Genomic DNA, 16,752 nt, shown 5'->3' on the forward strand with positions numbered 1-16,752 from the left:
AAATTCTTGACTCTTAAGGTAGTCTTTCTGGTGGCTGTTGCTTCTGCCAGGAGGATTGGGGAGCTGGGTGCCTTCCTGAGATCTGCTCCCTTTTTGTGTGTACTGGAGGATCGTGTTGTATTGCGTCCTCACCCCACTTTTGTTCCTAAAGTGAATTCGTTTTTTCACCGTTCTGCTGAGTTGATTCTTCCGGTTCTTTGTCCTGATCCCTCTTCTGAGGATGAGTCGTTGCTGCATCTTTTGGATGTGCAGCGCGCATTGTTGATTTACCTGGATCGGACCTCTTCTTTTTGTAAAGTGGACAATTTGTTTGTCAATTTTGGTTTGTCCCGTAGGGGTTTGCGTCCTTCCCTCTCCACTCTCAGTCATTGGATTAAGGACGTTATTCAATTGGCTTACGGTTCTTCTTCCTTGGTTCCTTCCCTTCCTGTTCAGGGACATTCCACTCCTTCGGTTGCTGTCTCCTGGGCCGCTTTCAAGGGGGTGTCCATGGAGGATATTTGCCGTGCTGCCACTTGGTCTTCCCCTCATACCTTCATGTCACACTACCGTCTTCAGGTTGGTGGTGGTGCTTCGGTTGCCTTTGCCTCTTCTGTGCTGGGTTCCGGGGTCCCATAGGTTGGAGGTTCTCTATGTCTCTTTCCTGTTTTTGTAATAAAGTTTTGCTTGATGCTGACTTTTGCTGGTGGACTCTGTTCTTGCATGAAGCTGATATGCTTTGGTATCGGCTCATTAGTGATTACTGTGGCGAGGAAGACGGGCGAGGAGGTAATGCCCCGGTTACTTACCGGTAATCTTCATTACTCCGAGTCCTTGTCTTCCTCGCCACAGTATAGTTTCCCTTTCCCTCCAGGCCCTCTTTTTGGCTTCATGTCTGCGGCTTGGTTTCTCAGGTCGTTATGGTGCATTATGTGTCCCTTTATGGGATTGGCTGTGTGGTTGGGGGCCATATTGGAGGGAGAGAGAGACTAGAATGTAGAATTTATACTTGGAGTTTCTGTGGGAGCCGAAGGCTCATTAGTGATTACTGTGGCGAGGAAGACAAGGACTCGGAGTAATGAAGATTACCGGTAAGTAACCAGGGCATTTCTTCTTCTGTCCGCTGGAAGCGTGCTGGTGCTAGTACCTGCAGTCGCAGCCTTAGACCTCAAATGTCAGCTTTCTCTCCCTGCAACTTACGGTAAAGCAACAGTGATTAGTTGCTCTGAGGGAGGCCTCCTTTGCACACACTGGAACTGGCCTGCTCGCTTAAATTCTTATGTCTGTAATTAGCTGAGCGGACTAAGGTATCTGTTGCAAAAATAGATTTAAAACCTACAGTATAGAATGTACAAAGGTAAGTGGCAGTAGTCCTTCCATGAAATAAGTAAACATTTATTTGGCTCAACAGATGGTTCAAAATGTAGAGTCTGCAGAGGTTTTGTAGAACCAGCTACAGCGCGCATGCGCTGATTGCAAGACCTGTTGTAATCGATAATCCAACATTTTTCCTGCCGGCGGCCTACGATTGGTTGACCCTCGTAACACTCTTCTTTGGTGCTTCCTAAGTGGTTCCAATGGCCGATACGTCACTTCCTTTGAAGGCTAAGGAGCACCGGTAAAGTACCAGTTCTTTACTCCTTCAGTGTTCATCTGTTGTTCGGGGAACTCTTTTTCTTCTGCTGCATTGCCTTTTATTCTTTCTGCTAGCTTGTGACCTCTCTTTTCTTCAGGCCAATGACTGTGTTGTTAGAATGCACTGTAACAAAGCATTATTTTTCGATCCCCTCTGTTGGACCGGTCTCGTGAGGGTCGGGATCATGGTATGGAAAAAGGCATGTGTGTACGTGTGCCCATTTGCCGATGGGTCCCTGTGGGTGTGCATTTCTGTGCTCACGTCCTGCCTTAAATGTGTTGATGCAGAATGACACTAAAACATATAAAAGCTGTTTCCTTCCATTAGCACATTAAACCCAGATACGCTGGCTTTGCTTGTGCATTTTTAGGTCTCGCTCTCGAGACCTATTGTCGCCGAGATGCCTCTCAAGGGAGACAGACTGGGGCACGCGCAGGGCGATTGGAGCCTGTGAACGCGCACGTGGCGTGCACATCTCCTGTCCCCATTCCGTCCTCAGCAGCCTCATACACTTTCCATCCCCCCCCTCGGCTCCACGGAGACAGCTTGTTAGGTGGGTTGGGGCACATTTAATGCATGTTCCTCATGCTCCTGGCGTGCGCCAAACGCAACATCACCTCTGATTTTGTCTACTGAGTGCCCTTATTTTATAGAATTGCACTGAGCCAAGCCCCACTACGTCCTCAAACTGCATTGGGCCCCCTCTGATGTTCACTTGGCCCCAACGTGCACAACACATGGATTACTCATTTCCATTTCCTTCGTAAAGCGTCCCTCTAAAGATTGTAAGCACCACCAACCTATATGTATTCTCGGCTACTTTTCAAGTTTCTCGACTGCTTTCTTTACATTACGAATTACATGCTCCAGTCATGCTAAAGTACCCCCGATTCTTAGATACCACATTTTGCATGACCTCCGAGGTTTTTGGCACCCCCTCCACGCCTCCAATTTCAAATGCACCATCTCCTGGGAACGTCGCAGCTGTGCGTAATTTGCAATACACTGTGCTCCTTTCCCGATTTTGGAGCCATGCGCACGCCCCTCGAACTCTCTCCCGACGGCTGCAGCCTGCGCTGCCGTGGGCCTCTGTGAGCTCAGCACAGTCGCACCAACTTGCTGTGCAGCTAAGGAAGGTGGGACCAGACGCGGGTCGGATGGGGCTGGCCACCTAAGCAATATTAACCATGCGGGGTCCTCTCTTGCTCCCCAACGTCTGCAGCGCACTAGAAGCTCCCGCTCTGGCACCCACCTCACCTGGATCCCTTTGCAGGATGGAAGAGCTCTCCGCAGCCGTTGTTGTTTTTCCTCGCTCCTTCAGCCACTTCTTGGCCCGGGAGAGCTGAGCCGGCCAGGATTGGTCTGTTTGTTTCTCTTGCCCCCCAGACCTCGTGAATGGAAACCCCTGTGCAAGACGCCTGAGCCAATGGGAGGGTAGGGCTCGCCTGGGCGGGCTGCATTGCAGCCAATCACCGCATGTTATTATACAGCCAAGCCGAGAGATGCATCACAGCCATGCTATGGGACAGATGCACGCGAATTCTCGGAATTAACAAGTGAAAGGGACAGACAGTTCGAAGGCCAGGGAATGTGTGTTGTTCTAACTAAAGTGCACCGATAAAGAGTGCACTTCTTGGAAAGTCTGCAGTGCATGCATTGAGACGGTGTCAGCACTTGTCAGGAGATCAGCTGTACTGCATGAGAGAATCAGCACTTCTCACTGGAGCTGTTGTAATATTATTAGTACATGCTTGCATTTCCCAGAAGGGCGGTTGTGCTGTAAATTGCATTACACTCCCAATGCTTTTTATACTTATCAAGGCAAGAACTTCTCTTTGGTACTGACTTTTAAAAGGAGTATACCAAAACCTCTTAATAGTGCTGCTATATTGAGTGACAATTGAGTCTGAGCTCACCTCTTGGCCACCTGTTCAGGTGTGTGATGTACAGGTAAGGCGTGCACACGGCCTCTTTGGGAACCTTTCTCAAACCCCATGTGAACTTTAGTAAGCCTGCCTTACCTGGTCTTCAGAAGTATCAGGACTGGGTTGGGAAGGAGTGGCTGCTATGACCCATCATATATCCTTAATCCTCAATAAAAAGTCCTTGAAGCGTTTCCGTGCTCAGTTTGAAACTCAAACAAGCATTTGCAATGCAATAGGTCTCGCATTTACATGGGTTTAAGCTATTGGCATTGTAAATGACAATGCCTTTTATTTATGTTTTAAAAAACAAAACAAAAATAATAGGCATTGTCATTTACAATGCCAATAGCTTAAACTCGCGTGAATGCGAGACCTATTGCATTGTAAATGCTTGTTTAACTTTGTGAGCTGCCTGCTGGGATAGATGAGGTGTTCCTTTAATTTCCAGCTCCCCGATTAAACACAGCAGAACAATAAAAAGAACAAATACACAAAAGACAGAGTGTACGTATTCTATCTTTACCACTGCCCACGCCTCTGTTGGTGTGCATCATCAGTGAGCCGGGTGAAGAGGCCTCCGCCTCTCACTACGAGATCCAGACTCCTATGGAACAGCCGTCACATGCAAGTGAGTGTTGAGCTTTCTATTTCATATCTGGTCCGTTTCTCCGGTGCCCCTTTGTTTCCCTTTTCTTTCATTTTATTTATTCCTGCACCCTACGGGCGGCAACAACAACCTGGCACTTGGGCTGATGTGTCCTCGGTTTCCCCACATTGGGCGAGTGCAGTTGTTATTGCTCAGGGTGCTTTCAACCTCCGCCCCTCACAGTTTATCATTTAACCAGGTGCAGTTTGTTTCAATTTACACTATCCGACCGCTGCTTTTCATTTCAATTTTTTTTTTTATTTTTTATCTCGTTGCCTTCTGTCCGCTGTCATACCCCTAGCTGTCCTGCAAATAACCTGCCCTATTTCTAACTCCCACGGTTTAGAAACCGAAGCTCTTCCCAGTAAAAACAATTCTGCTTTTCACAGGATTTACAAAGATTTAAGTGCTCAGCGCCCAAGCATGTAGTTTAACAATGTTGTAATAGTCTGCTGAACGTCTCCATGTCTGTTTGTGCAACATTAACTAAAGTGAATCAGAAGACATGTGAACAATTAAACTATGTCCTTACAGAGATCAACATTTGGTAGGCGCTATTCACTCAGCGGAATATTTCACAGCCTCCCTAAGCAGCCACAAAAAGTCAATAAAACATTCTGATGTCTTCTTGTTTGAGGAGGAATGTTTGGATGATATTAAGAGACGGTCATTTGCAGCTCTCTGGAAGTTATTTCAACATGCCAACGTGGGTGATGGGGGCTTATGTGGAGTGTCAATGTGTCACATGGCAGCTTCAAAGTATCATCAGCCTTCTAAAGATGGAAAACAAAGAAGAGAAAACAGAAAAAAACATCATAAAACAGGGATTAAGCACAAATGTTTTCAAACACTGACAATAATTCAGAGCTGTAATGAAATCCTATGCGTTGCAAAGTTGCGGAATGCTAACGGTCTCTGTTAAGAGCCAGCACCATCCCTTAAACGATTCTTTTTTGGTAAATGTCTAATAATTGCCCTCTTCTCTACTCCATAATACCTAAGTGGTTGGTATATAACAGTTTATGTGCTACTAAGGGGCAGATTACATGTTTTTCAACTTGTGGCCTTCCGTCCACTGTCGTACTTTGTTTTTATTGTGCGCCCCTCCTTGCAGTCCCTTTAACCAGTAATAGTGTTGCTGAGTCCCAACTTTCCATTATTGGCAAGACTAGCTTGTTGGCAGACTTTATTTAGCCACTGAAGCTCACTTTTTGTTTCTGCCTCACTAACGCTGCCAAATAAGCCCCACTACGCCTAGTGACCACACCGTCATCCGCTTCAGTCAACACGCATACACAGACATCACCCAAAGATTACACTGACACTTTATTTGTGGGTGAAGAACTGCTGCAGGTTTATTTCATACAACACAGTATGATAATAAAATTGGGTTATCTTACGGGCGATCCAGGGCAGGCAGCCCCTTGCTGCCCGCCCGCCTGGTGAGCCAGCACACACGGTGGGTCGATGCCCGGCAGTGTGGCACATAAATATCTGCAGATCATCCACTGGGTCACGTGATCTGCCTCCTACTCCCGCCCCTTCCGACAGGGGCGGAGCGTGTTGTGGCCACCCCCGGTTGGTCAGGCCCCCCAACCGCCCGAAGGACTAACGGGGCGCCGTCGCGGTCTTCCCAGAACCCCCTTCGGCTCCTGGACCTTGGCTCGGGCACCCTTACTGTGCCGGACAGGGGTACCCTTACTGTACCGCCTGTCGCAGAGGTACCCTTACTGTACCAGTCTGCATCCAGATCGCCCTGTAACTCCGCCTGCAACGCAAAAAAGAAAAATTAAACATTCCAATAACGCGCTGAGCCTGACACGCGGGGTAAGAGGAAAGGGTGGGAGAACGCGTGTCCAGGCTGGGTGCGGCGCGCAGGAGACAGAGGAGGAACTGGGCGAGAGAGCCCACTAAGTAGGGAGTAAGCCGCGCCCCCCGCCCCCCCAGCCCGCCCCCAGCTCCACGCGATAGGGGTTTTTCCCAAGTGGGCGTAGGCCTCGTGCGCGAGGCAGCAAGGGGGGAAGGCTCCGACGGGCGGCCACTAGAATGCTGCCCTGCTGATGTCCCACTGCGTGGGACGCGGGCAGCGGCATAGTGACCACACCGTCATCCGCTTCAGTCAACACGCATACACAGACATCACCCAAAGATTACACTGACACTTTATTTGTGGGGGAAGAACTGCTGCAGGTTTATTTCATACAACACAGTATGATAATAAAATTGGGTTATCTTACGGGCGATCCAGGGCAGGCAGCCCCTTGCTGCCCGCCCGCCTGGTGAGCCAGCACACACGGTGGGTCGATGCCCGGCAGTGTGGCACATAAATATCTGCAGATCATCCACTGGGTCACGTGATCTGCCTCCTACTCCCGCCCCTTCCGACAGGGGCGGAGCGTGTTGTGGCCACCCCCGGTTGGTCAGGCCCCCCAACCGCCCGAAGGACTAACGGGGCGCCGTCGCGGTCTTCCCAGAACCCCCTTCGGCTCCTGGACCTTGGCTCGGGCACCCTTACTGTGCCGGACAGGGGTACCCTTACTGTACCGCCTGTCGCAGAGGTACCCTTACTGTACCAGTCTGCATCCAGATCGCCCTGTAACTCCGCCACAGCTCTGGGGAGGCTACCGACGCTGCCAGAGCCCCCCTCTCCTAACAAGTGCTACTGATGTCCCTTGCCAGCCAATGCCTCTTGCACATCCAGCAGGAACATGTCCATGCCTACCCTGGACAGGTGCACCCCGTCTGCCTCATAATACCCTTGAACCTTCTCTTGGATCAAAGCATGTCTGATGAAGCCCATGCCCCTGCGCTCCAAGAATTTCTGCATGGACCTATTAAGCCTCCTACGGGACCGCTCTACCGCCGCCGGGGACCTAGCCCCTCTCCAAGCCCTGCGGGGGACGATTTCAGACCACCAAACCTCGCATGACCCCACGGCTTGGCTGATGGCCTGTAAGTCAGATTGCATAGACAGTAGTAGAGCCCTCCTCCCCCTGGCAACCAGGTCATTACCCCCCAAGTGCAAGATGATAACAGTGGGCTGGACCCCTGCAACTGCCAAGCGCTGCTCAATCATGCCGCGGGCTTCACTCCATTTCATGCCCGGGGAACCCAACCACACAAGCTGTGTAGTGGCAAAGTTCTGCGACCAGTTCCTGTGGGCTGCCCAGCGTTCCATCCTCGAGATGTAGGAATGGCCTACCAACCATACCCGGGAACCTGCCAATAAAGCGATGAAACGGCTTTTAGGTAAGCGTATCTTTATTGCACACACAAAACGATGCGTTCATGACAATGGACAAAACAAAACTTGGAGCGGGAACAACGCTCCGGGTTGTGCCACAGCATTACGGACGGACATACTTCTTGAAACAGTCCGATTCCCAGCGGCCTACCCCTTTTACTCCCTCAGGGCCCAATCCGGCCTTGGCCGCGGAAGTAGCAGCACCAATCCTAAAGGAGTGCGAGGAAAACCTGCGCCCGCACCCCGCTAGACCGGCTCTTGCCAGTGAAGCTCCTAGTAGACGCTCAAACTGAAATTTAGTGAGGGGGGACCCGTCCGCGTGAATCAGAAAGGGACCAGGGGATTCTGGACGTAAAGCAAGGTATTCCCTGACCCAGTGAACCGGGCAGTACCTGTTATCCCCTAGGGTCTGTAACACCACTGTCTTCCCCTTCCCCAACTGGTCTGTTTTGGATCTGCGGATACGTAGCTCCAGTGCTGTGTTGAGGGTCACATCCGCAATCCCCAGTGCGCAATCAGACCGGTCTTCCTTAGATTTGGCCACCAGCTCGCTGACCCTGAAGGCGCCAAAGAATGCCAAGCAGAAGGCTGTGGAAAACAAGCTGGCCTCAAACGGTGAGAAAGTCACCAGGGGCAACACATCTAAGAGGAGTTGGAGGTCTCTGTATTCAATGGGTGCCCTAGTGTCCGGTTGTCTGACCTCCTCCCTGGCCCAGCCCTTCAGGGCTGCCCTGATCTTGGGTGATCCCGCGGGGTCGCCCCTCCCATCAAGCTTAGCATCGTGGCGCACCGCTGCCAAGTGACCGCTGACCCAAGAGTGCGATCTGCCGGTCTCCTTGGCCCATACCACAAAGGCCTCCACTTGATCTTCCGCCCCTAAGGCTGAGGCACCTAGCGCCTCTCTCACAGCTCTGAAAGTCGCTAGCTGCGAGTCGTATTTCCGCCGTGTCGCCGGCGCCAGGGACCTCTCCCCCATCTTCCTCAGTCTTTCTCCCACTGAAGCAAGCGCCAGAGGTGGGCCGGGAATGGTGTCATCTCTGCCCTCGCCCGCGGCCAGGCCTCCCGGAACCGGAGCCACTGAAAGCGAGAAAGAGCATCAGCTGCCACATTCCGCACCCCCGCGATGTGCCGTGCCCTACACTCGACATTGCTGCGCAGGCCCTCCCTGACTAATTCCCTCAGTAGGCTCAGGACCAGCGGGCAGGAGGCAGTCAGGCCGTTGATGGCGTGGACAACCGCCATGTTGTCCGACCAGAAGACAACCTTCCTATTGCTCAGAGCCGCCCGCCAGAGGTGCAGTGCTACCACAATTGGGAAAAGCTCCAACACTGCCACATTCTGCGTCACCTTCTTCTTCCGCCAAGCATTGGGCCATCGCATCGCGCACCATTCATCCCCCAGAATCACACCAAAGCCTTCCCTTCCAGACGCATCCGAAAACAAGCAGAGCTCCTGACTGGCTATCCAAGGGGCCCTCCAGATCACCGTCCCGTTAAAGTCCCTAAGAAATTCCGCCCACATGGCGAGATCAGCCTTCAAACCTGCGGTCAATCTTACAAAGTGGTGCTTCAGGGTCACCTTTGCCGTGGCCCCTGCCAGTCTCCTTGAAAACACTCTGCCGGCTGGAATCACTCTCGCTGCAAAATTCAACTTGCCAATCAAGCTCTGGACAGCCCCGAGGGTCGCTTTGTCCTTGCCCAGCAGCGCCTGGATGTCCTGTAACAAGCCCAGTACCTTCTCGGCGGGGAGCCTCGATTCGCCCTTTACCGTGTCCAGCTCCACTCCGAGGAAGGTCAGTACCTGCGCAGGGCCCTCGGTCTTACCTGGGGCAAGGGGAACACCCAGGAACTCTGCCAGCTCTTCAAACCGACTCAGACCCACTGCACACTCATCCGACCCACTCGCACCAAAAAATAGGAAGTCATCCAGATAGTGGGTCACCTGCGTGATCCCGTGTAGTTCCCCCAAGGCCCACTGAAGGAACGAACTGAAGGCTTCGAAGTAGGCGCAGGACACGGCACAGCCCATCGGCATGCAGCGATCATAAAAGAACTGCCCTGCCCACTTGAAGCCTAGCAGATGTTGACTAGCTGGATGAACCGGCAGCAGGCGGAATGCGGATTCAATGTCCGCCTTCGCAAGCCACGCCCCCTGCCCCACTCTCCTGACCTTGTCAATGGCCATGTCCAGGGAGCAGTACACTACAGAACAAAGACCCTCGTCCAGCCAGTGGTTCACCGAATTACCTTCAGGGTAGGACAAGTGGTGGATCAAACGGTAGGTGCCCGGCTGTTTTTTCGGCACCACCCCCAGGGGAGACACTAAAAAGTTGTCCAGGGGTGGGCCGCTAAAAGGACCCGCTATCCTACCCGCTAACAACTCTTTCCCCACCTTTTGGTCCACCACTCCGGGCAAATCCCTAGCTGATTTAAGGTTCCTAGCATCTCTAGACTCCATCGGCCCATTGTAGGGAATCCTGAACCCATCGATAAACCCCCCCGCCAGGAGCGGTCTGTCCCTGAGCAGTGGATACCTCCCAATGAGTGGAAGGATATTCCCCAGGATGATGGGTGAAGGACCTTTGACAGGGGCCATGGTGCTCTGTGGTGGACATTGGAAAGCGGTGTGCATGACTGGTGTGGGAGGGAGGGGTGCTGACAGGGGGGGAGGGGGCCCGGGTGTGATCTCAGATACGGGCGTCAGTCCTGATCGCTGCTGTGGGCTGCGGGGCACTCTGGCTGGATGAGCAGGAAGAAGCGGGGTGCTGCGCGCCGCACTTGCTGCAGTTGTGTGTGAACTTACATGACCTGCCCCAGGTGCAATTGCCCCCATTGTAAAGGCGGCACGTCCCAGAATTGAATCTCTTGCCCTGCCGCTGGCCCCGCCCCCTGCCACCCCGAAAAGGCTGCCTAAAGGAGCGCTTGGGGAAGTAGTCTTTCCTTTTGTCCGCTGCCTCACCCTGCCCTTTATATCCCTGGTCCTTCTTCTCCCTGGTGGGGCGGCACATGTGTTCTACCCAAAGCTGAATTTCTTTCTGGTCCCACCCCAGGTCTGGGCATATGGCCATTCTTTTCCTGAAATCCTGGTCATAGTAGAACCACCCTAACCCCACCGAGAGCCTCGCCTCCTCTTGTATGGTGCTGGCGTACTGCATTAGGGCCTCACTCTGATCGGGGAATTTCTGCACTATAACCGCTGCCAATATATTGAATGCAGATGTCCAGTTTTCGATGGTCTTGTCCGGCCACCGCTGGTACCTGACCCTCTCCTCCTCCTTGCGGCCCATCTTCCTCGTGTCCACCCCAGCTGACCCATGCATAAGTAATGTCAGGATGTCTATATATTCCCTCCTCCAGATCCCTTCTTTTGCAGCCTGCGGCACCAACCACGCCAGGGAGCAACGGCCCGATGCCAGCGGTGCTTGGGTAACGAGGGGCTTCAGGACCTGGGTTACACCCTCCCCGCCGGACGCCGCCACAACTGTTGATGCAACGGGCGCAGGCTCCGTGGCAGCGGGGGTGGGTGGTATGGTCACCGCCTGTGCGGGCGGGGGGGGTGCCGCCGCGCAGACCGGGGGGGTGCCTGCCGCCAGGCTTGTGGAAGGGGCGGCCTCCCCTGGTGTTGACAACCCCAACGCTCCCCCCTGCTCACCATTGCGTCGTTCAGTGTTTGTGTTCTGCCCAGCCCAAACTTGTAGGACGGGCGCCTGAGCCGGTGGGAGGGCCGGAGCTGGCGGTGCGGCCAGCGCATCGAGGCGGCTCTGAAAAACAGACATGGTGCCAAGCATCTGGTCCATGGCTTTACCCATCTGGGCCAAGTCAGTTAGTCCTGTGGCAGAATCGTGTAGCGGTGTTGTTGCGACCACCGGGAGGCCGGAGCGTGGTGCGGTCGCCTGCCGTTTCCTGGCCGGCTGGGCCTCCGGCATGTCTTTTGATGTGGGCTTGCGCACCAGGGTGGACCTCCAGGGCTCAGACCCGGATAGGCTTGGGGCGCCCTCGGAGGGGGGGGGAGTGACGACAACGCCCGAATCCTCCACCCTGCGGCCCTCCAGAAAACCTTGGGCCCACGCCGTGCCCTTCTCTCGGGCGAACGCCATAAAGTCCGCCCAAACCCCTTCCTGTGATGCGCTCGACTGCGTCTCCTCGACCGACGTTTCTTGTGAGAACAGTGGACCCGGTGTCCCGATGTTCTCCATGGCGATGCTCCGACAGTACAGCTATGTGCGTCCCTTAGCGCCTTCGCCTCCGGTCCTAGCCCTATACTCGCGGGCGCTCCCTCACCGATCTGTAATTTGAACAAAGGAACGGAGATTAGTACAATGGCAAGCATCTGGCGTACACACAGCATCATAGCAGCTACTAGGATAGGCCTCCAACGCGGAAAAAAGGTGACGTAGTTAAATCTCAGCCCCCTTCGCAAGCACCCAATGCGCCGGCTTGCCCTGCGGCCGTTGGGCTCCACAAATCTGGATTCCTTCTCTGCAGGGGCCCATTGCAACAATGTCTTCATTACAAAACAATCCCAGAGTGAGACAAATCTAGGAAGCGTGCCTGCTGAGTTTGTACTGGCTGGAGGGAAATTCCCAGCCGAAGTCTTGAGCGCTTCTCAAGCTTTCAGATTTGTGTAATTTTATCAATGTTTATAAATATTTAAAATAGTGTTTAGATGATCTGTGAAGAGTTTCCTAGCACAACCTATAGAATAGGGAAGAACCACAGAGGCCTGCACAGTGATAATGGCACTTTCAAGCCACTAGGCATTCTGCCATCAGGGCCATAAGTCACATATAGGGGTAACTTACCAAATGTTTGAGTAGACCTTTCTACATGTCTAAAACATTTCTAATGACGTGCGGTGCACCTTTGTTTTACGCTGCAAACATCCGGAAAGACTTGTATACCGGAAGCTATGCTCTTCCCGTCACAGCTGTAGGCGCTGGGAACGTACACTGCAACTTACATGAGACATTTCACTTGTGCATCAGTGCTGCATGTTCTGTGCATGTTACTGGGACCTTCTTTAGACCAATCTGGCATAGCCGAATCCCCCACTGCAGTGACGGGCCCCCATGCTGCACTCAGAGGGGAGCGAAACCCCCGTGCACCACATCCACGCCAGCGCGATGAAGCAATCCATTACCTCGCGCGCATCCCGCCCCCCCCATCAGTCTGGGCGCTGCCGTGCGGGGAGGCCGAGGCCGCGGGACCGGGCGGCCGAGGTGGGGTGGGGGGGGCAGGCCAGATCGTATTACCGAGACCCGTCCCCGCAGCCCCCCCCCCCCCTCGCAATGTGTCCTACCTGCTCAGGCTATGCCCGCCCTGCCGTACAGGATTCTAGGGAGCGAAGCGTGCTCGGTGGCGAGAACTTATGTCGCGCACCTGCCGTGTCCCAGGGCGCCGGCGGCCCGCCACAGCATCCGGGCTCTATCCAAAACAATATTCACTTTATAGCAGGGTTAAAATAGCGTGGACTAGCCCCGAATCCAATCGGGTATCAGAACGAATACATAGCACCAGTTACATTGCGTGAGAACACACCTTCCTGTATTTTCGTTGGGTGCGGGGGGATTAAGTGATTTGCCCATAACCACATGGGGTTTGGCGTCGTTACCGAAACTCAAAACCAGTTCCCCCCATGTCCGCGATCTAGCGCCCTGACCGTTAGGCCGCTCCAGCCACCCTGCACGGGTTCCCGCGCCTGCTGAAGGCCTGCCCTTTGGTGGCTGCTGTCCTAAAGTCCCGCTTCCCCAGCTCCGCGGGTGGGGTGTTTAAATCTGGGCAGTTTACTTACCCTTCCCACTCCTACCAAACGGGTAAAATATTTTCTCGTGCTACGCACACGCACCCTGCGAACCCTGTACCCCGTCCCGCTAAGGGCCCCCAGTAGCCGACTGGGTTCAACACCACACGCGTCAGCGTACCGGCCCACATCTCAACCTGCAGGCCGGAAGCTTAAGCATACGCCCGGGGATACGAGAGACGAACCCGGGGCCACCCGATTGTGCGAAATAATTTACTGCCGTCATGCGGTGCTGCTGGTGGCTGAACGCGCTACTTGCTCCGTGCATAAAACCGGGGCCCTGCTACGCTTCGACTTCGCCAGAGCCCCGCCCGCTCCCCACATTCGATCAGCTTCACAATGTTTATTCCCGTTACGCACAATTCTTGAATTGGGGAGGAGGTCTCAAAGTACCCCGCACAACACGCGCACCCGGGCGCTCAGCTCTGCTCAACGATGCCTACTCCCACTCCCCGGTCCCCCACTCGGAACAGACGCACTATGTAAGGGCAGGGGTGCCAGGGGACGATCCCGGGGCCTGAGACCAGCGCTCTACCAAAGAGCTCCAGCCCCTGCGGGTGTTGAGCTTGGCAAATTGCAGCGTACGGCCCCTGCCGCTCACACCCCGCGCTAATCTAGGGCCGGTCGGGTCTCTCTAAGCCGTGATTCCACAACCGTTCATGCCAGCCCGTACATCCAGCTTGGCCAGCCCGCGTCCCGGGAGGGTTCGAAAGCTCGTCACGATCCACTCATGCTTTCCCGCCATATTGCCCCGCGCATGCTAAAGGGATAATGTACTGCCACCGGGGCCACGTGTCAGGGCCCAGCCGCTACCACTCGAAATATCCTGCACCCAGCCGGTCCCAGACTGACCCTCACTCGCTCTGCCGCCCCGCACTCGCGCCGCGACACCCAACCCATCCCCGTATTGCCCGCAGGGACACGGGCCACTGCTTGCGCCCCCCACACCCATGGCCATCCGGGCCACAGGGCCCCGTCAACCTGGTCATGCCCAGGGACAGGGCCGGGGTGGGGGAGGGTTAGCAAGACTCACCGGCGTAGAAGATCTCCCGGAAGGCCCGACGACGCCGAGGGGGGAAGCCGATCCGAATACCGACGAGAAAGCGTGTCCAGGTTGGTGAGGCTCGAACGCGTGTCCAGGCTGGGTGCGGCGCGCAGGAGACAGAGGAGGAACTGGGCGAGAGAGCCCACTAAGTAGGGAGTAAGCCGCGCCCCCCGCCCCCCCAGCCCGCCCCCAGCTCCACGCGATAGGGGTTTTTCCCAAGTGGGCGTAGGCCTCGTGCGCGAGGCAGCAAGGGGGGAAGGCTCCGACGGGCGGCCACTAGAATGCTGCCCTGCTGATGTCCCACTGCGTGGGACGCGGGCAGCGGCATTCTCCTCAGCCCATCTGTAAGTATTTGCAGCCCTGCTCATTCACACTCAAACACTGCATACCCCTTTGTTGCGAAATAACATGGCTTGTTGGACACGGTGCCTGTTAGATTGTGAACAAGTCAGGCGCATAGCTCCTTTCACAACCGTCACCTTGCTTACCACTGGTAAGTTGTATTAAAGTAAAATTTATGTAGCGCTTTCTGATCTTGATGTGATGCTGAAGCGCTTTGCCGGTGCTCCACATTTTTACTCACTTGCAGATTCTTTCATTCAAACAGTTACGGGTTGGAATGATGAGACACAATAAGTGCGATAGCCAGCAACCGTGGATACTACACTAAGCAAATATATACTATAAAATATGGCAAAAGAACTGCTTACACTTGGAAAAAAAATGTTTTCACTGACACACCACATTGTGGGTTGTTACAACAGAAACATGATCTTATTATGTAATGTCTACTGTAATGTTTATGCTGTGTACATTTGTTGTTTCCTCGCTGTGTTATGTCTGTAGACCAAAAGGTGTCCCTCTCTTTTACAGGCACATTTGGCTATTGGTGTTGTCATTTACAACACCAATAGCTCTAACTCTCGCAAATGCTAGACCTATTGCATTTCAAATGCTTGTTTGGTTTTTCTTAGGTAACAAAAGTAACGTACATGTGAACTTTTGCCTCATTAATCTCTATCGCATACTTTTATGCTGCAGGTTGAGATTTTTGCACTGTATAATAGTTACGATAGCCTGATTTTCCCTTCACAGTGGGTGACATTTGCAAGAGAATCCGTTTGCTGCTTCAAACAAATTTATCACGCTTTTTGAATTGCATTGATCCATTGCATATGCCGACAGCCGTGTCATGTGACTATGTATAATTAAGGAACTGCAAACCCCAGTACAAACTGTTTTTCAACACTTACTTAAGTTTCAGTTGAGGGTTGCGCTGGAATGTGTCTTTAATTCTTTCTTGATCTAATCATGTATTCCTAAATCAGACTGCATGACCCAGTGTGTAGCAATTGTATAGCTTTTCAATCCCTGGTGGCCCAGCACCCAGGATAATGTGCTGCATTGCTGAACACCTATAAAGCCCCATAGGCATGACCTATAGGCAACGCCAATGCTTGTTTAAATTGGTGCTTACCTAGTGGTGTCATGGGTGCACTTTGCGTCTGCTGGCAGTACAGATAAGTGGACCACTGATGTGCCCCAGATCTAGCCATGTGGGATTTCAGCTGGAATTGGATTTCTGCCCTTGGATTTCTGATTATGGACAAAGAATGGCAGGGACAAAGAGTAACTATAACAACAAGGCCCGGTGAAAGAATCCAGAAAAATTCAGGAGTGGAGCACACCAGGGTGAGCTCCATCATACATAGACAGTGGAAATTGGCTCTTCGAATTATTTTTGTGCAGGCAGGTGTCGCTTCCTGCACAAAAGCAATTTTGCCTGTAATGCAGGCTCTCTTGAAGCAGGCCGCAAGGGTGCCTAAGTTGGTGCAAGATGGTACATAGTGCACCAGCGCGAAGAGGAAGCCGAAGTGCGCCATATCTTAGGAGATATGGCACAGGTCACGCAACACAGCAAGTTGCCTTGCTGTTTTCCATTGTGTGAAATATTTGTAAATATGCCCCTTAATCTCCAAAATTCTACCTTTTTAATCAAATGCATAAATTAAAAATACTCATAGCAAAAAAATGGGATTGGACTTCAAATCAGCTAGAATTAAAATCGTGATGATTTCAACTAAGGTAACAGGGAATTTTAACAACTAAGCAGTCAAGAGAAGGTGGTAAAGCAGGGGAACTTCTTCAAATCTCCTTGGTCCGTCTGTACAAAATATAAAGTGGGGAACATTACATTCGTTAACGTTAAACATAGATCACTAATTTCGCAATCTATTGTAGAATGCATTTACTGAATTCTGGCCTGAATCAAGTACCACGGTGGAATAAATTGCACGCTGCCTCAATCTCCGGTACAAACAGAAGCAAGAAGGATATCAACAACCAACTTGATTCAATAGAAGTATGGACCTGGACAATCACTTCTGGTCTATCCGTAGGTTAGCCAAGTTCGAGTGCCCGTCTGCCACGAGTTTATGTACCTCAGACCGGGGAAATAGGACTCTAGGTACACATACT

At 52.8% G+C, this 16,752-nt stretch overlaps 1 protein-coding gene across 1 annotated transcript in view; it reads right to left on the minus strand.

Moving 5' to 3' along the window:
• LOC146833636 (uncharacterized) overlaps positions 1-3,075 on the minus strand; it is a 206,850-nt gene extending 203,775 nt beyond the window's left edge. The window contains exon 1 of the mRNA XM_085599909.1: positions 2,873-3,075. Coding sequence (XP_085456035.1) covers positions 2,873-3,075 — 203 coding nt within the window. The remainder of the gene's footprint in view (positions 1-2,872) is intronic.
• Between the last annotated feature and the right edge of the window lie 13,677 nt (positions 3,076-16,752).

This window comes from Triturus cristatus, chromosome 4_2, assembly GCF_964204655.1.
Source record: "Triturus cristatus chromosome 4_2, aTriCri1.1, whole genome shotgun sequence".
In the NCBI taxonomy this organism is placed as follows: domain Eukaryota; kingdom Metazoa; phylum Chordata; class Amphibia; order Caudata; family Salamandridae; genus Triturus; species Triturus cristatus.